At 45.5% G+C, this 19,794-nt stretch overlaps 1 protein-coding gene and 1 pseudogene across 2 annotated transcripts in view; both read right to left on the bottom strand.

Moving 5' to 3' along the window:
• Positions 1 to 19,794, bottom strand: part of RHPN2 (rhophilin Rho GTPase binding protein 2) — a 52,279-nt gene that overhangs the window by 22,653 nt on the left and 9,832 nt on the right. The window contains exons 2-4 of the mRNA XM_081119705.1: positions 14,769 to 14,884; positions 4,665 to 4,793; positions 2,191 to 2,266 (exon numbers count right to left, since the gene is read on the bottom strand). Coding sequence (XP_080975831.1) covers positions 2,191 to 2,266; positions 4,665 to 4,793; positions 14,769 to 14,884 — 321 coding nt within the window. The remainder of the gene's footprint in view (positions 1 to 2,190; positions 2,267 to 4,664; positions 4,794 to 14,768; positions 14,885 to 19,794) is intronic.
• Positions 17,874 to 19,203, bottom strand: LOC308547968 (zinc finger and BTB domain-containing protein 14 pseudogene; annotated as a pseudogene). The gene has a single exon. The product of its transcript is annotated as a zinc finger and BTB domain-containing protein 14 pseudogene (transcript).

The following is a 19,794-nucleotide window of genomic DNA, read 5'->3' on the forward strand; positions in this document are numbered from 1 at the left end:
CACCAAGGGTTATTATCCTGCACACCTTTAAAAAAAACCTGTTTTATGTAATAAGAGCAACACTATGGAAAGCAGACAAAGGACAGAAACAGTCACTTTGAAAAGGAGACATGTAAGAGCCACTTAAACATACATAAAAATGTATTCAACTCTACTTCTGATCAAAGAAATGCAAACTATAAGGTATCGCTTTTGCCTTGGTTTCACAAAAATCAAGAGGTGGTGGGTTGTGAGGGACCTCTGCATGTCTTGGTATTTTCTCAATGTTTTGGAATACTGTTCTTAATCAAAAAAATAAATAAAGCTCTGTTTAAAAGCAAAAACAACCACCTGAATTCTCTGGAAAGGGAATGTATTTTGATGGTGCTTTTTAATGAGGCCACCTTAAAGTTCATTTATTTCAAATAAAACCAAATCACACTGTGAGGCTTTACTGACCATTAAATGCCACACAGACACATGGGTCAGATTTGAAAGACAATCTGACCTGCCCTAGTGAAGTCAGGCAAACCCCTCTGTAGCACCTGTCTGTTACTCTGAGGCACAAACGTGGAAGGGAGAAAACAGAATGTCCCCAAACGTTCTCATTTTCGTATGACTGACATTTGTAGGGTCCCATTTAGGCTAAAATGACATGGTTGGAAGCCTCAGCTGAACAGCCGTTGGCCATGCCCACACCATGTGATTTTTTTTCATTGGCTTTAATGTGGAATTCAGCACGTGACACGTTCAAATCCTTAGAGATGCCCATAAAATTCCCAAGTTTCTCTGAATCTCCCTTTAAAATGCCTACACTCTTGAAGCTCTGGCACCGAGCAACAAATTAAATCTTAAGAAAATTATTCTACAAAAGCAACTGAAGACATTTCCACAGACCTGTGACAATATCACATCTAAAAGTTCAAGAAGCCTATAAAAAGTTGGCATAAAACTGTGTTTCCTGGATTGTTTTCTACTCAGAAAATCCAACCTCTAGTGATCCTGGGTCCCGCAAGGTCACCAACGTCATTCTCAGACTCCAAAATAGACCCCAAGCTCACAGGGACCGGCACCAAGATTCAAACAAGGCTACAGGCAAAAAGGCCCTGGGTGAAAGGGCTTATGGCAAGCGACTCAGTCTCTGCTCCAGAAAACCAAGTGCAGAAGCGTTCAAAGCATTTACCGATTGCTTTTAAAAGGACGGATTCTACAGTGCCCAAAATACTATGATAATTTTTTTCTTTTCTAAACTGAAAGTAGTCCAAAATGAGTCAACTAACAGGATTCCTACGAAAAGAAACCTGATTTCCCACCTGAGCCCAGCAGGCAGGACCTGAGACTCCACCAGCATCTGGCTCAGTAACAGGCACAGGTGGGCCTACAAGTGCCGGCTGCCTGCCAGAGTCACACACAGTTATGAGGAGGCCAGATGCTGTTCACTTGTAAGATGTAATTTATATCTCAATAAAGCAATTATTTTATTAAAAAGGAGAAAGAAGAAAAGGAGAAAGGGAGGGAAAAGGGAGGGAGGGAGGGAGACAGACAGACACATACACAGAGAGAGGAGGCCAGATCCCCAGGAATTGAATGGGGGGAAACAACAGCCATAAACTCTAGTTAGTCACGTATTTAAGGATAGTGAACCAGCATCTCTGATTTACTTTGAAATGCACCAAAAAATAAGAAGGGTTGGTAGACAGACACAGGGATGCAGATGGATAAATCTGTGATAAAGTAACTGTAGTCAAATGTTCATGGCAGAATCTAGGTAGTGAATATACAGGAGTTTGCTGTAAAATTCTAAGTTTAGAAATTTTCGCAATAAAATGTTTAGGGAAAATATTTAGCTATTCTTCAAAAAAATATGGCCTATATGAGTGACAAAATTTAAGAAAAAAGATACTAAAATAGGATACAATTTTAAATTCCAAAGCATGCCCACCACCGACCCTCTCTGACTTGGCCTTCTGGGCGGGCCTGTGAGGGTTTCAACCCCTTGGCCCAGGCAAGGAGGAGCCTCAGCTCGACTAAGAATGCCAGAGGACTGCCCCAGGCTCTCTGTGCCACCTGCCCTGGCGAGGGGGCTCAGGCTCACCTGCGGAAACCAGCTGACGTTTGACCCATTGAGCCTAAGGCCACTTGTAAGGGATACTAAATTTCTATATTTTTTTCTTAAGCGGTGAGTCCAGTTCCCATTGCTTTGAGATTTACCTTGAGAACAACTGAAAAGTCAACATCCTTGGTTTCCTTCAGACCAAGTGGAATCAGCGGGATTTTAAACGTCTCCCTACAAAAAGCACAGCAAGGATTATGAGCATCCCTATATTGGCCACTCTGCACCCACAGTCTCCCACAGTAGCCCAGCCCAGGTCCCCACTCCCTCCTCACACCGACCCTGCAAACCAGTTCATTTTCTATGAAGTTGACTCTGGTCATATCCCTGCCTCTGTTCTAAAACTGGTCCCCGCCCCGGCCTAACACACAAGGGTCTACCACCATCTCGGTCAATGTATCTCTCCAATCTCAACTCTTCCTTCAGTAACTGTGCTGAGAACATACCATGATCCAGGGCCTGTGCCTGGTCCCACCTCTCCTGCAGCCCTCCAACCCTGGGCTCTCAGTTGCCTCCTCCTTGGAGTGTATCTCTGTAGGTGTCTCATCACCTGCACGAGGCCTTCAGGGCAGAGGCTCCACCTGACAACTAAGTGCTCCTAACTCCCAGCCGAGGGTCAGGCCCTAGCTGGCTGCTTCCCCTCCACCTCCTCTCCCCCCACTGACCACTTGGTCACCCCACAGGCTGCCCTGGGAGTGCGCCCTGAGTCTAGTTCTTAGGGGCAGGGCCAACAGGAAGTGAACCTGGCTCAGGCTGTATTCTGCAAACAGGGATTTAGCTCCCTGACCTGTAACAGGAGACCTCCTGGGGCTGCTCAGCCTGGCCAGGGGAGAAGGCCAGGAATGCTGAGCAGGGCGAGTGGACAATGCAGCTGTAAGCTGAACCTGCCTCTGTGGTGGAGAGAAAACAAGGGGGCTGTGCTCAAAGCAGGTGAGATCCAACAGGGGTGTGTGGTTTCCCCAAAGTCTGCAGGGAAAGCTGGACCCTGCCGGAAGGAGATGAAGACGGGCAGGGCCGCTCTCCTCTGTCCCCAGCGCCCTCCTGTCCTCACCCCACACAGGGCTGGAGGGAAGGTCTGCTCTTCCTGTGACTGTCCAGGAGCAGCCAACGTCCCAAGGCCCGCTGGCCAGGGCACCCCAGCCCCACTCCTGGGCTAACCTCCTACCTTCCTATGTTTTCTCATCTGCACAGTGAGATTGTTTCTTCCTTGCCCACCTCACAGAAGTGCTTAAAGACCAACTGTGCTAAGAAACAAGCAATCTGCTTTGAAAACAGGAAGGGAGCCGGTTCAAATGCAAGGTGGCATTATGAATGTGCACCTCTCTCCCCTCTTCCCAATGGCCCAGGGACAACTGGCCACTTTAGAGCCACACTGTGATCACACTGGGGCCTTGATTGCATGTCTCTGTGGGAGGCCTTCGTAATGGACATCCCTGAGCTTCAGTACAACAAGTGGGAATAGGAAACATCCTCCATTTATCACCAAAGTTTGGCCCTGCCTTGCCTCCTTGAGGAACTTGGACCTTTGGGGCAAAACCCTGGAATTTAATACCAGAGTGTAGGCTGGGAGAAACCTCGCATGGTTCTGAGTAGGTGTCCAAAGCTGCACCAGGGGCCCACAGCTGAGTGAGCCAGGGCACAGGGCGCAGAAGGAAGAGCAGAGGTTTTGCAGGTTTCACGGGCTAGTGCTCTTCCTCCCGCTCTGAGAAACACGCCCGTGCCATGCAGAGGACTGGGGACAATCAGGAAAAGCACATTCCAAAGATGACTCAAGGTGCTCAAATGCCATCCTTCTGTTAATCCAGGGAACGGTTTTCTGACTGAGTTTCCCCAGGGGCTCCCCTACCTTTGGAAAAGTCTCACTTCCCCATGCAGAAAGTGGGCAAACTCTCCTTTGGAGCTTCTTAAGTTATTTCTCCTTAAAGACGGACATTTCCCACATTGGGGTAGGGGTGGGAGACTCCCTGAGCTTTTCTGAAGGCTATACCTCAAAACCTCGCCTCCCACAAACACTCCCTTTGGGACGCCTCTGAATTAGAACATCCATCCCTCAAATATTTAATGGGGGACATTTCTGAAGTGTCTCAGTTGCACTTTCTCCTCAGGGAACTGGCATGAGTCCCCTAATTGTTGGTATAAAAGGCAGTTTAGACATTGTTGCATTCTATACACAAAGTGATCCAGAGTCAGGCCCTGTGCCTGGCAAGGAGGTTGAAATGGATGAAGACAGGGCCACTTGCGCCCCACCTGGCAGGTCGGTCTCAGAGCCAATCACAGAAGACCTTCCAGGGCATCTTTATGGCCGAGCCACCCAGCTCACGTCTCCTTGCCTGGACCCAGCCACGCAGCTCTCCCATAAAAATATGTTCCAAGGGTCCCAAGACAAGTAAATGTTCTTTTGTCCAACTCTCCAGGTGTTCATCCCGGGCACCTTGCTCAACCCCAAACCTAATCATTTCCTTGCTGCCCAAAGTGGGGATTGTCATACCCCTGGGGCTAGCTGTGCGCCATCCCTGATGTGGTACGTTCCGAGGCTCAGGAAGTACCTGGAAGAAGCATTACCCTCACTTACTCTGTGCTCTGATAGACTCCCACCGAGATGTTGAGCCCCTCCAGCTCCTCCTTGAGCATCTGCAGATGTGAGTTCACAAAGCTCAGTTCCAGGCGCACCTGCTCGCGTACCTTTTGGTTCGTGGCTGCTCTGTTAAAAGAAAGGAAGAGAGAAGCACCCTAAAGCCAGGTATCCCAGCTGCTAGGTGAGCAGGGGAGCTCTGAGAGTCCACCTGCAGATGTGAGTGCCCGATGTGGTAAGATAAGGTGTCTCAGGGATGCCAGGCACCTGCCCCACTTTGAGCCGCATATACCAGTAAATGGACCTGGATGTATCCAATGACACTGAGCTGCCAGGCATAAATCCTAAGACATCTCTGCAAAGAATTAGGCTTGAGAAGAGAATAGAGAACTATTCCCAGCCACCCATAAAGGGCCATAAATTATCCCCTCAAAAGGAAATAGATGAGAAAATAGAGGAGGTAACACTCCCCAGCTCATTCTATGAGGTTAATATCACCCTAATCCAAAACCAGAGAAAGACGTCACAAGAAAACAAAATGACAGACCAATAGCCTTCACAAGTAAATATGCAAAAATCCTCAATATAATATTAGCAACTTGAACCTAGCAACATATATAAAGGATTATACCATGACCAAGAGGAATTCATCTTAAAAATGCAAGGTTGGCTTAACAACTGAAAATCAATTAATGTAACATACTATATTAATAGAACAAAGGACAAAAGAAAACACACGGTCACTTTAATAAATGCAATAAAAAGTACTGGCAGCCCTGGCTGGGAAGCTCAGTTGTTTAGAGCATCGTCCCAATACACCAAAGTTGCAGGTTTGATCCCTGGTCAGGGCATATACAAGAATCAACCAATGAATGCATAGATAATGGAACAACAAAATCAATGTTTCTCTCTCTAAAAATCAATCAATCAATAAAAATAAAATAAAAAAAAGTACAGGCATACCTCAAAGATATTGGCAAATCAGTTCCGAACCACCACAATAAAGCTAGTATCCCAATAAAGTGAGTCGTGATCTTTTTGATGGTGGAGGATCTTGCCTTCAATATGTAAAAAATGCAACATCTGTGAAGCACAATTAAGCAAAGAGGTACTCCTGCAGTTGATAAAGTCCAATTCAGATTTGTGATAAAAATTAGGAATAAAAGAGAATTCACAAAACTTGATAAAGGGCGTCTATGAAAACCCACAGCTAACATCAGACTTCATGGTGAAAGCCTGACACTTTCCCCTTATTATGATCAGGGGCGAGGCAAAGACGGACCACTTTTGCCTGTTCTGACGGACACTGTACTGGAAGTTTGAGCCAGTGCCAGTAAGGTAAAGACAGAAATTAAAGGCCCTCAGATTGGAAAGAGAGGGTAAAACTGTCTTTACTCACAGATGACATAATCTTGTATGTAGAAAATCTACAGGCATCCATGAAACAAATACTAGAACTAATAAATTTAACAAAGTCACAGGATACAATTCAATATACAAAAATCATTTGATTTCATGAACAATCTTCAAATGAAATTAAGAAAACAATTTCATTCACAATAGCATCATCAAGAGGAATAGAATACAGCCCTGGCCTGTGTGGCTCAGTGGTTAGTGTCAGCCTGCGTACCAGAGGGTCTTGGGTTCGATTCTGGCCAAGGGCAAACACCTCAGTTGCAGGCTCGATCCTGGCCCTGGTCAGGGCTTGTACAGGAGACAACCAATTGATGTGTGTCCCTCTCACATCAATGTTTCTCTTCCTCTCTCCCCTTTCCACTCTCTCTGAAAAGCAATGGAAAAAATATCCTCGGGTGAAGATTAAAAAACAAACAAAAAACCAGTAAGCTTTTTGGTAAAAACTGACACGCTGATCCTAAAAGTTGGTGAATCACTGATCCTGGGGATAGTCTTGGGGACACTGACATACCCAGGGATGTCCAACTGCTCCAGGACAGTTTGTTGGAAAGACTGTCCTTTCCACCTGGAATTGTCTTGTCTTTGTCAAAATCAACTGACCACAAATGTAAGGATTTATTTCTGGATACTATTCAGTTCCATTAATCCAATACCACATGGTCTTGATTACCATGGCTTTATAGTAAGTTCTAAAATCGGACAGCGCAAGTCCTTCAACTTTGTTCTTTTTCAAAATTATTCGGAAATTCTATGGGTCCCTTCCATCTGGCTGTTCCTGAGCTGTGTTCTTTAAAATAAACCACAGTAAATCTAAGTAAAGTGTTCTCCTGAGTTCTGTGAGTAGTTCTAGTGAATTATCTAACCTGAGGAGGGGGTTGTGGGAAGCCCTAACTTATAGCTGGGTGTCAGAAGTATAGGTGCCCTGTTCTTGCAACTGGTGCCTGCAGTGGGGAAGTCTTTTGGCACCAAGCCCATAATTGTGGGGTCTGTGCTAAACCCAGGAGTTGGTGCCGGAAATGAATTGAATTGTTGGGCACCCACTTGATGTCAGAGAATCAGAACTGGCAAGTTGCAAACACCACTGTGTTTAATAATAATAAAACAAGCTATTAGAGGGAATGGGTGAGGGGTGGAAGGGGTCAGTGGGGAAAAAAGGGGACATTTTTAATATTTTGAGCAATAAAAAAATAAAAATAAAACAACAACAACAGGCTATTAGAATAGAATAGACTATATTGGCATGCATCCCATGTATGGCAAAGGATGGTTTTGTGAGAATTTTGTCTTAGGGGTATGTGTACATATACTGTGTTGAGATATAAAATGTATTTGTTATTGGTGATCATGGTCAAAATAATCCCCAAACCAATGATATTCACCAAGCTGAGCTTCGAACACCTCATTGCCTGGCTGGGGGAGCCCAGGTGTAGACATGTAAAAATTTTATTGGGCAGTAAGAGGACAGGTGCCATCATATCTGCAGCCAGGGTTAGGTGGCTTTTTCTGAGGGGCTGAGGCAAAAACTTGTTGGTTCCTCAAGGAGGAGTGTGAAGGGAGGTGGAGAGAGAAGAAACATAAATACACCATGGAGAAAAAGTGATGGGCCACATATGGAGTGAGGCAGAGGAGACGCCCCAGTGGGGAGGGCGGCCCCTAGGGGAAGTGGTAGCACTTTGCTCTCTGCATGAAAGGAGAACAGGTGGTGAGCAAAGCAAGCTGACAACAGGCGGCTGGGTTTTCATCAGTGAGGAGAGGAGTACTGGACTCGGTCGGAGGGATGACTTGAGGACCTGCCTGGACGGTTCATGGAAAAGTGTGCAGCAAGGCCTGGCTCAGTACTTGGTTTTCAGTGACACTTATTTTTGCAGTGATTCCTAATCTGTATCAGGTGAGGGAGCACCTGTAAGGTCTTCAAGTCTGTGTCAAAACCTCTGCTGGAGCACGAAGTTCTTCCTTTCATACTGCGCAACACTACTCCAGTCTGTGGATATACCACATTTTGTGTACCTGTTCGCCAGGTAATGGATATCGGAACTGTTTCCACTTTGGGGCTATTCTGAATAATACTACTATAAACACTGACATACATGTCTTTGTTGGGACATATGTTTTCATTTCTCTCATATAGATTCCTAAGTGCAGAATTACTGTTAGATGGGTAAGTTTAACATTTTTAGAAACTACCCAACTGTTTTCCAAAGTGGCTGTGCCATTTGCATTCATCAGTGTGTGATGGTTCCAGTTTTTTTACATCCTAACATTGTTTGTCTTTTTTATTATAGCTAATCTAGGGGTGTGTCCTGGTATCTCACGATGCTTTCAACTTGCATTTCCCTATTGATTAATGATATTGAGCATCATTTCATATGCTTATTAGCCAATCATACACCTTCTTTACTAAAATGTCTATTTATATCTTTTGCCCATTAAAAAACTGAGTTGTCTTTTTATTATTTAATAAACAGAAATCGTATATTCTGGATACAAATTCTTTATCAGATACATAACTTGCAAATATTTTCTCTTAGTCTGTGGCTTTTCTTTCTTTGTTTCTTTTTTTTGTTTCTTTTTCTGGTGTCTTCTGAAGCACAGAAGTTTATAAATTCAACAGAGTCCAATTAATCAATTTGTTTTTTATGGATTATGCTTTTGGCTTGTAGTTAAGAATACTGTGCCCAACTCAAGGTCATGAAGATTTTCTCCTATGTTTTCTTTTTAAATATATTTTTATTGATTTCAAAGAGAGGAAGGGAGAGGGAGAGAGAGGCAGAAACATCAATGACGAGAGAGAGTCATTGATCTGCTGCCTCCTGCAATCCTCTTACTGGGGATCAAGCCCACAACCTGGGCACGTGCCCTGACCAGGAATCAAACCAGGATTTCCTGGATCATAGGTCGATGCTCAACTGCTGAGCCATGCCAGCTGGGCTCTGTTTTAATCTTACATGCACGAGTGTGTTAAGGTGCCTCAAATCCATTTTGAAGTGAGACAAGATAAACAATTATAATTCCTGGATAAGACCTTTGCCTTCTACTTTTTTGTATTTCTCCTGGAACCTGGCATAATCTTTTCCACATGGTAGGGGCTCAACAAATTTCAGTCGATGAAAGAACAAATGGCGAATATAGATCAACAGTGGGGGTAGGGGAAGGACAGAGGGGGTGCTGAATGATTCTCAGCAGCAGAGTGGGTCCAACTTGAATATAATAATTTAGACCTTAAGACCCATGACCAAATACCTGGAGAGCCTTCACACTGCCATCAATTTTTCTACCTCTACATGTTGATTTGCCACATCTCCTCCCTCTTGAGTTGGCAACAATTTGAGAATTAGGATTTGCAACAAATCAATGAGCTTGCTCTTTGGATGTAGACTTCTTTGTGTAGGTCACTCTGAAAAGCGATGGTGGCCAGGCAGGGTTTGGTTTATACAGTGCTGACCCTTGGGCACACAGCAATTTTCAACCTTTTTCTTCTCATGGCACATAAGCTAATTACTAAAATTCTGGGGCACACCAAAAAATACATTTTTTGCTGATCTGACCCAAAAAAAGGGTGCAATTTTGATTGATTTACAAAAAATAATAATAGTAATTACCTACCCTTTTTGCTTCAAAGTGACTTTTTAAAAACTCAGGTGCTTGTACTTGCATATAAGGATTTCGGGAACCAAGATTTAACCAATCAAATGCAACCTTATTATGTGACGTGACCAATAAGATGCAACTCTATTCTATGACCTATGTATTTATGGTTCAAGACAGGGCATTCACACTGGATGGCTACTACTGTGTTGGCTGTTGTCATTTTTTAACTTGATAATCGAAGGGAAAAGAGGTCAGTGCCCCTAACTAGTCAGGTACGGCATGTTTTAAAAATTCTTGCGGAACACCAGTTGAAAATTGCTGGGGCACACTGATGATTCAGAAACCAACTATAGATTTTGAACTGTTTCTAATACAGGTAATGATTTTTCACTGATTCACTGGTGGAAAGGGGCTTTTCTTTTTTTTAAAAAAAATAAATAAATATATATATACCTTTATTGGTTTCAGAGAGAAGAAGGGAGAGAGAGAAACATCAATGATGTTTCTAGGGTCATTGATCGGCGGCCCCCTGCATGCCCACGACTAGGGATCGAGCCCACAACCCAGGCATGTGCCCTGACCGGGAATCGAACCGTGATCTTCCGGATCCTAGGTCGATGCTCAACTGCTGAGCCACGCCTGGCCGGGAGGAAAGGGACTTTTGAAATAAGGCGCAGCAATTCAACATGGTGCATGTGCTCAGCTCCTGCGTCCAGGCTGGGGGAACAGCTTGGGGCAACGGACAAGAATAGAATCAGCTGGCTCACGTTAGGAATTAAGATCAGAGCCTAGGTCTCCTCGATACTGATGCCTGCACCCGAGCTGCCATCCCAGCTAAAAATGAATGGCTTCTACCGGCCTTGTTAGAAAACGGCTTTTCTCAGCTTTCCCTTGGGTATGCACCTCCTCTGAGGCCCTGTGGTCTGGGAACTGAGGTTACAGCCGAGAGGCCTTGAGGAGGACCAGGATGAGGGAGCAGGCGTTTCAGCCCCTTCCTGCCCAGAGTCTCCAGGGCCTCCCTAGACCACCAAGGGAAGGCCTACTCCCTTGGGTTTGTCATAAAGAGCATGCCCATACTGCAAAAGTCCAGAATTAGAAGGTATGCCACTTACTCCGTCTGAATGATCAACCCACCAAGTGCAAACAGAGGAAGGAAAGCCACATTCAATTATTTCCTGATGCTACTGACCACATCTGCACACAGTTTCCCTCAATGTAAAGTTTCTGAGACCTTTTCCACCATAATAGTCCCTATGTGATGACAACTTCTTGCCCCAAGTCCAAAATTTCTTTAACATCCCCATGTTTTATGTTTAAAAATGCATATGAGTTTTGCATTCTGACCCATATATCTCATTTGTTTTAGTGTAATTCCTCTTCCCCTCTCCCAAAGTCTTTTAGTAAAATTGTCCCTCCAACTAGGAATAGGTACTACAGGCTCGCACCAGCTTCAGAGGCCTTATTGGGGCAGCTTGGCCTTAATCCATCTGACCCCAAATCCTGCTCTGCCAGGGGGTTGAGGGAGGCTGGAGCAAGAGCTGCCTAGTGCCCTCATGTAGGCACCAGGCTAAGGCAGCAGATCAGCCAGGCTGGCAGGATGTCAGCCCCCAGCTCATCTCTCAGTGTAGGAAGCCAGGCCTCAGAGTTGGAGCAGGCGCTAAAGGCCATGGAGAGCTCGCACACCCCACTGCACAGACACGCACCAACCCCCCTCAGAACTGACAGTGTGAGCAGTCATTAACCTGGAGTCACTCTCATTACGGCCAAAGCCATCCCAGGTCACCCCTGGCCCAGAACTTCAAGACCCTTTGGGCTGGAGGCCACAAACTAGAGATTTGTGGGAGTTGTTTACTTGGCTCTCAGGGTGTTCCCCCCCTTGAACTAGTTGCCAATATGCAAAAATTCAATTATTAGAGGATTAAAAACAAAAAAAGGCAGATCTCTATAATCTCCTGAAAAGAAAAAAAAAATCTGAAGACCTGAAAACTCTGGCTCTGCCCTCCATATAGGGCAAACTGCAGCTGCCCCCTCCAAAGAGCGTATGTCCTGTACTTCACCACAATCCCTACCACTCCCTATTGTCTCACAGCACCAGTCCTAACCCTTCACTCTTTTCCACGCCCACCAGGCCCCTATAGACCTCAGAATGGGCCATCTCTGCTCCAGTACAACAGCTACCAGATTAGAGGGAAACATGAAGCCCAAAGAGGCAAAATGACTTACCCTTGTTCAAAGAACCAGTTAATTTAAACTATAAGGCAACTTGCTTTAAATTTCACTGAGACTGACTCTGTTTCAGAGAAACATCATCATATTTCTGTCCCAGCTTTTCTCAAGGGAGGGAAGGGAGCTGGGAAAAGAGAGAATATTGCCCTTGCTTAGCCTGAAAAAACACATTTAAAATATCAAACTCCAGGAAGCTCATGGACTCTTGGCTGATACAGATCAGAGAAGATCTTGAAAGGGTATAGACCTGGCTCCTCGCAGTGCGTGTCAAGGCCCAAAGTCCCTTTACCAATGCAGGTAAGGACTGGGACCCTTGCATTTCTGCATTTTGGGGGACATTTTTGCAAATGCCCTCTCCCCCAAACATATTCTAACTGCTCTACCTTCATCTGGGGGCTGTGATGGGTCATGTGGGAACCTAAAAACAGAAAAACAGACACAGGACAACGGGGCCCAATTTATGCCTGAAACTACACCTTTGCAGGCAGGGACAGCCACTTAATCAGCCGACCAGGTACGCCCACAGGGCTAGAGCTGGACTTGGCTAAAAGCCCTGTTTGTTTTTGGGAAACCGTTGGAGCCGGTTGAGTCAGATTAATAAATACACTCAGGGTTTCCTTTGACAACATTCTCCATAGAGAGGCACTTTGAACCTTTAGGTCACTGTGAGAATCATTAACACCACCACTCCACCCCCACCCCTGCCAGCTCTACAACTGCAGACTTCACAATGAGCTTGAGCCATTGGGCCTGAGAGAGGCTGTTTGCTGGTTATTAACAGAGCAAGACAGACAAAACCGCCCTAGTTCCTACCTTAGAAATGCCAAGTCTCCTGGTAAGGGAGAGCCTCCCTGATCACCCTTTGTCAACTTCTATCACATTTCCCTTTCATCAACATCCTAGAAACATCACTTCCTGACATGATTGGATGTGTTTACTTGGGTATTAAGGCTCCTCCCATAAGAAACTAAGTATCCTGAAAGCAGAGTCTCATTTGAATTGCTTGCAGATTTATCTTGGCACTTCAAACACTGCCTGCCACTTAGTAGGTGATCAACAAATCCATTTGTGGGGTGAATGAACAGGCGAATCAACTGTAGCCCACTTCTGGGGAAGCCACAAAGTCAGGGCTGCCCACTTGTCCCATTGGCCACAGAGCTGGCCTGTCAACCAAAACCCGCAGTCACAACATACGGGGGGGGGGGGGGGGCCGGGGGTATCGTGCCTGCAGCCTTCCCAGTACAGCAAGCCCAGCGCACAGCAGACACTCCTGAAAACAAGGGCTTCTCCCAAGTTGCACTGGCCACAGTGCTATGGACCTGACAATTCCCAGACTTCTCTGGGGACGGGGCAGTGTCAGACTTTAAAAAAAAAAATTCTTTAAAAAATATATCTTTATTGATTTCAGAGAGAGGAAGGGAGAGGGAGAGAGAGATAGAAACATCAATAATGAAAGTCATTGATCAGCTGCCTCCTGCACGCCCCCTGCTGGGGATCGAGCCAGCAACCCGGGCATGTGCCCTGACCGGGAATCGAACCGTGATCTTCTGGATCATAGGTTGAAGCTCAACCACTGAGCCATGCTGGGTGGGCTATCAGACATTTTAAAGGGTAAAATGTTACAATAATGTCCCAGTCTCTGCCAGCGTTACTGGAGGAGACTGGGAAAATATTGCAACCCTGGTCTTGCTCCCAAGAGCTGGCTCTGGTAAGAGCTTCTTTTTCCATCCCCTTTGGAAATAATCTGTGCATACACAGAAGTATATGTACAAATCCTTTAAAATAAACACAAGGCATGCAGTCCTGCACCTTTATTGCTCCCATTTAATATCTCAGAGATCTTTCCTAAGGAGCAAATACAGACTGATTCAGAAATAAATTTAGCCCAAGTTCATGGTCAGAAACCCTCCTCCTGTTTATTGAGTGCTCAGGTGAGTGGTCCCCATGTGGAGGAGTGGATCCCACCAATCATACGTATCTGTGACTACCAGAGTACTGTGGTTCCTTTATACACACCCGGTTTGGTGTATTTGCTTTCCCCAACAACCTCTGAGCCATCTGGGCTCCCCGAGGCTGACCCATTGAAAACACCCATAAGCCATATCCTGCCAGGTTTCCGGGTTCCAGGTTTCTGCAAGCATGCTACATCTCTTTCGGAGGCTCCAGGAGGCATTTGTCTCACTTCCCGGGGCAGCAGGTATGGTGCCCTGCCTCAACTCCCCAGTGCAGAAGGCAGCATGCGGCTGACAAGAGTTACCCCTAAGCTCTGAAGGCAGTTCAGAAGGGGAAGCTGGCACACGGTCACGCAGTGCACTGAAGGGGGTGGGGAGGGCTCGGAGCTGCCTGTGACACAGGTAAGGCTTCACTGAGTTCTATGCTTCATGAGTAACTATTTTACCAGCAGAGCATAGTAATAAGTGCCCCAGGACATGGGGCTACTGGGCTCCTCATTAGAGGGATGGACACTGGCAACAGAAATACCCCTATTCCCTCCTTTCTGCCTTCCTTTCCTTTACACATTCAACACACCATTACTGAGCAGTGATTCTAGACCAGACACAATGCTAGGCAGAAGAGAAAGTAGACGAGGCCCACAGAAAGCAGGGAAAAGAAACATGAATACAGTAACTGGACATTCCCCAGTGTCCCCATATCCCCAAACTCATGGACAGGCTAGGTAAAATGCTTATCTCTAACATAACCAAGCTCTAGCCAAGAAAGGGCCTGCTCAGGTGCCAGAAATGAGGAGGAAGCCCAAGGCTAAAACTGAGAGTTGAAGAGAAAGCTGGGCAGGCCTAGGAGTTTAGGGAGTAGATGGCAGGCCTCAGGGAAGGCTGGCTCCCAGCTGAGGCTGCGGAGCCAGCAGACACCTACTTCAGAAGGTTTTCTGCTCCCGCTCTCATCCGCACGGCTTTCAGGATCTGCTGGTTCAAGGCGGCCCTCTGATTCTGCAGTTTGCTTCGGCCAGTTTGCGCAAGGGGATTGCAACCCTAAGGGAAAAGGGGAGAAGCCCCATCAGAGGTCAGCTACTCTAAAACTGATGCCAGCAGAAAAAGATTTTAAAACTAAACTTTTCTGAAAATAAAAGTAACAACATGGAAAATACTGGAAAGCATAATAAAGAAAATAAAAGTCACTTATAGTAATGCAACTCCAAAGCAGTCACTGCAGATTGGTTTCTTTCCTCCCCGTGTATCTTATAAACATGTTGCTATTTTCCACATTAGTGGCTGTGTCGGGAGTCCCCAAGATCAGGCCCATGTTTGGAGATTTGCTAGGACTCACAGCACTCATAACTAAGATTTACGACAGCGGCTTAGTAAGGATGCATAAGATGGATCGTAGAAGACAGAGGCGGAGTCTGGAGGAACCATTGTACAGGCTTCTCTGTGCTCTCCCCACCATGAATGGCCACACAGCACACTCCTCCCAGCAACATGTATGCAATGTCTCTGCCCAGGGGTTTTATTGGGGACTGATCACAAAGGCACCTTCTGCCTAGCACGTACCAAAATTCCAGGCTCCCAGAAGGAAAGCAGGTGTTCATTATAAGCCACGTGGTTTTTATCATCAGTCTAAGTACAGTAAGCCAACCTTATCAGTTAGGGGATGGAGGCAACACTCCAAGAGCCAGGTTCCTAGACGCCAAGCAGAAGCCAATCTTGTAAGCAGGCCTTCCTAAGGATAGCAGCCTCAGGCCTGCTTTGCTAACCCTTTTCCACATAGGGCACATAAAGGTTATCATGTTTTCTCACTTTGTACTCTATTACGAAAATTTCCTTTGTTATGAAATATTCCTCAAAACAATGATTGTAAAATATTGCCCCTCCCCTTTTAAATGTTTTTTATTGATTTCAGAGAGAGGAAGGGAGAGGGAGAGAGAGATAGAAACATCAATGATGAGAAAGAATCATGGATGGGCTGCCTCCTGCACGCCCCCTACTGGGGATCGAGTCCACAGCCCTAGCATGTGCCCTGACAGGAATCGAATCATGACCTCCAGGTTCATGGGTCAACGCTCAACCAGTCAGCCACACCAGCTACTGCCTTTTTAAAAATTTTTATTTATTGATTAATTTTAGAGACGAGAAAGAGAGAGAATTGATTTGCTATTTTACTTGTTTATGCACTCATTCATTGGTTAATTTTTCTATAGTGCCCTGACCAGGGATCGAACCCACAACCTTGTGTATCAGGGTGATGCTCTAACCAACGGAGCTACCCAACCAGGGCTGCCCCTTTTTTAGGATTTACCATTTCCTTATAGCTGGACAGTTAGACTGTTTCCTGGCATCTACTATTGTATAAATATTTGATGTATATTTATAAACATGCTTTATAAACCTCAAATTTTTTCTTTAAGTATATTTCTAGGGCAGCATGATGGGGGTCTAATCTCTTTAAGGGCCCCCATGCACCAGAGCCCAATTATCCTCCAGGAAAGAAAAGCACTCCCTATTCCCTGTCCCCTCTCCCCCTAGTCGTAGGCAACCGCTAATCTACTTTCTGCCTGCATATATTTGCTTATTCTGGACATTTCACATAAATGCACTCATACAAAACGTGGTCTTTGTAATGGGCTTCTGTCACTCAGCATATTGTTTTCTAGGTTCATCCATGCAGCTAGCATGTGTCAGTCCTTTATTCCACACACCGCATTTGTTTACCCATTCATCAATTGATGGCCATTTGGGGGTGCTTTCACTTTTTGGCTATTGTGAACAGGGTTGCTTAGTTGTGTGTAATTTTTCACGTGGTAATGCTTTCCTTCTTCCTGGCTATATATCTAGGAGTAGAACTGCTGTGTCATGTGGTTAATTCTATGTTTAACCGTTTGAGGAACTGTCAAACTACCTTCCAAAGTGGCTACATACTATCTTATATTCCCACTAATGGTATATGAGGGTTATAATTTATCCATATCCTCATTAATACTTGTTCCTGTCCATCATTTTTATTATAGCCAGCCTACGGTGTGTGGTTATCTCACTGTGGCTCTGACTTACATTTCCCTGACGGTTAATGATGTTGAACATCTGTTTGCGCGCTTATTGCCGCTTGTATATATTCTTTGGAGAAATATCAATTCAGATTTTTTTGCCTATTTTTATTTTATTTATTTTTCAGCAAAGTAACCATTCATTATTTGCCCACAAAAACTGTGAAAAAACAGTGATAGAAAATTCACAAATCAAATACAAGTCTAAGACCATTCTACAGTTCCAGGCCTTGTTTGCATATTTGCGCAGTGTTCTTGGTCAACCACCCCACCAGTATTTTCTGTGTCTACATGAAGTACTTTTATTAAGTTATTAAAAATGCTGTCTTGCCTGGCAGGGCGTGGCTCAGCGGTAGAGCATCGACCTAGGATCCAAGAGATCGCGGTTCGATTCCCGGTCAGGGCACATGCCCGGGTTGAGGGCTCCACCCCCAGTCGGGGGCGTGCAGGAGGCAGCCGATCAATGACTCTCTCATCATTGATTTTTCTCTCTCTCTCTCCCTCTCGCTTCCTTTCTCTGAAATCAATAAAGATACATTAAAAAAAAAATGCTGTCCTGACTATAAGTCACATATAACTGTGATCAGGAAATCAATGTACTCAATTACCACTCTGTGCAGTGCACTCACCAGCGCAGCAAGTGCAAAGAGGAATTAAAAATGGAACTGAAGTCTCTCACTTCTGAACTGGACACAGGAGTCCTCAAGTTAAAACCATGAAAAAGGAGAAGGGGCAGGACTTACTGGCAACATTAATACTAGACACCAGACAGGACAGTGAAACTGTTTGGTCAGAACCAAGGAATGTTATTTCCTTGAAAAGTTTTAAAAATACCTATCCAGGCACTGCCTTAAGTCCAGTGAATACAATGCTCCAGAAGTTTTCACACAAAAATTTTTTAAAAAAATACAGTGACTGGTGTTCACTTATGAATAATGCAATCTCGGTGTCCGCGGCTCAGGCAAAGTGTTCCTGTCCCATCACCTCTGGCTACAGGCTCTTGTTTCCAACTGCTGCTCCGCCTGGGGGCCATGGGTGCTGCCTGCAACTGCTGTCTCGCTCTGGGTGCCACTGGGGGTAACCTGCTTCCTGTCACTGTGCATACGGTTCTCGTGCCTTTTCACATCAGATGCCTTGGCAAACGCCTTGGTGCATGAGCCACACGCAGAAGGCTCTCCCCCTCTGTGTCTTCGTTCATGGTCTCTGAGGAGGGACTTGTGTTCAAGGCTCTGTCGCATGTATGGCACGCAAACGGTCTTAGATTACTGTGAACTCTCTCGTGCTTCTTTAGGTCTGGGGCGCAAATAAATGATTTTCCACACACCTCACAACGGGAGGGCTCACACCCCGTGTGGGTTTTTAGGTGTTCTTTCAGGGGGGCCTGTGTGGTAAAACCTTTTGTACACATTCTGCAAACCAACGGCCCGTCTGCCGTGCGGAGTATTTCATGCTCCCTTAACCTGCCTTCGTCGGAAGATGTCCTGCCACATGCCTGACAAGGGGTCTGCTCCCCATGGTGGCCATCAAGTAAACACTCAAACTTCCTGTCACTGGCAGCGGTTGTCCTGCCTGGTGTCTGTCCGTCCTTCACTTCACTCATTCCATCATTAAATGTTAAGGCTCGAGGGGTCTGGGACCCCAAATCTTTGGACTCTGGGGTCTCCATGGATCCTACTTCCTGGCCGTAGCAATCTAGTTTTCGAACTTCCACACCCCCGGCTCTTTCCGGATGGCTTCCTGAACCCCGAGCGCAGTCGCAGGAGACTCTCCACCCTCCCCACTCGGCGGGGTGCCTTCTACGGTGCCATCAGATGGACTGGCATCTTGATCTCCAATTCCCTCCCAATCATCGTCCTGTGTCAGCAGCATCTCCGACGGGGCGATTTACTCTGAGGCAATATTTTAGTTTTTGACTGGCCACTTTTTTTCATCAGGGCTAGATACGTCACGCTTCTGAGAACAGAGTTTATCCATAAATCGGACACCAAGAATCTGACCCGATGACATCATTATTTTCACGGAAATCTTTGCTGTGTACATGTAGTTCAGGACCTCTTCAAATATATCAGGATGAAGAAAATCTATTTCTATTACTGAAGAGCTATCAGCCTCAAGTTTCTTAAAAAGCTTTTAAAGTAGGTGCTGCAGGCGGCAAGAACACGCACATCTGTGTGCTCTGAATTTCACATCTTCAACCACAGTATCGCAAAATTCCCCTTCCAGGCGTTGTTTGTTTTTAGCGTTTTCAGAAACAGTTTTACGATCATCATTGTATTTAATGGTTTCAGACATACTGATGAAAAACTCCATGAACAACTCAGGGTATTGTCTTAATGCTTGAAACACCAAATTCTTCAGATCAGAATAACTGATCAGGGGCACGCCAATCCTGCAGCCTGGCACAGCCACAGACACTCGCCGTGGGCTCCCCACCTTGCTGCATGCAGGCTGGGGACAGGATGGACGCGGGCCGTGGGGGCACAGGGGGTGGCAGTGTGTTTTGGATTTTTTTTTTTGGAGTTTGGGGAAAGGGCAGGTCAGAGGGGACGGAATCGTGCATATCCCTGATGGTAGCAGCCTTCCTGCACTAGCACGGAATGTCTACCTGGCCTTGAAAACCCCCATGATTTTGGCCATTTTTAAACTGGGTTATTTGTCTCAACTTAATTGTAGAATTGAAAAGCATTATTTTTAATCTTTACCAAGTTGATATGCAAAAACAGATATCCTACTTTCCAATTTGCATTTATTAGTGAAGGCAAACATTTTTTTTCATATATTATTGATCACCTGAATTTCTTTGTCGCTAAATTATGTGCTCTCTGTCCATCATTTCCTGGGATATTTGGATTACAATGTTTCATGCTGAAAAGTTTAAGATCTGAATAAAAGTTTCATTTT

This window comes from Miniopterus schreibersii, assembly GCF_964146895.1.
Source record: "Miniopterus schreibersii genome assembly, chromosome: 18".
NCBI lineage: Eukaryota > Metazoa > Chordata > Mammalia > Chiroptera > Miniopteridae > Miniopterus > Miniopterus schreibersii.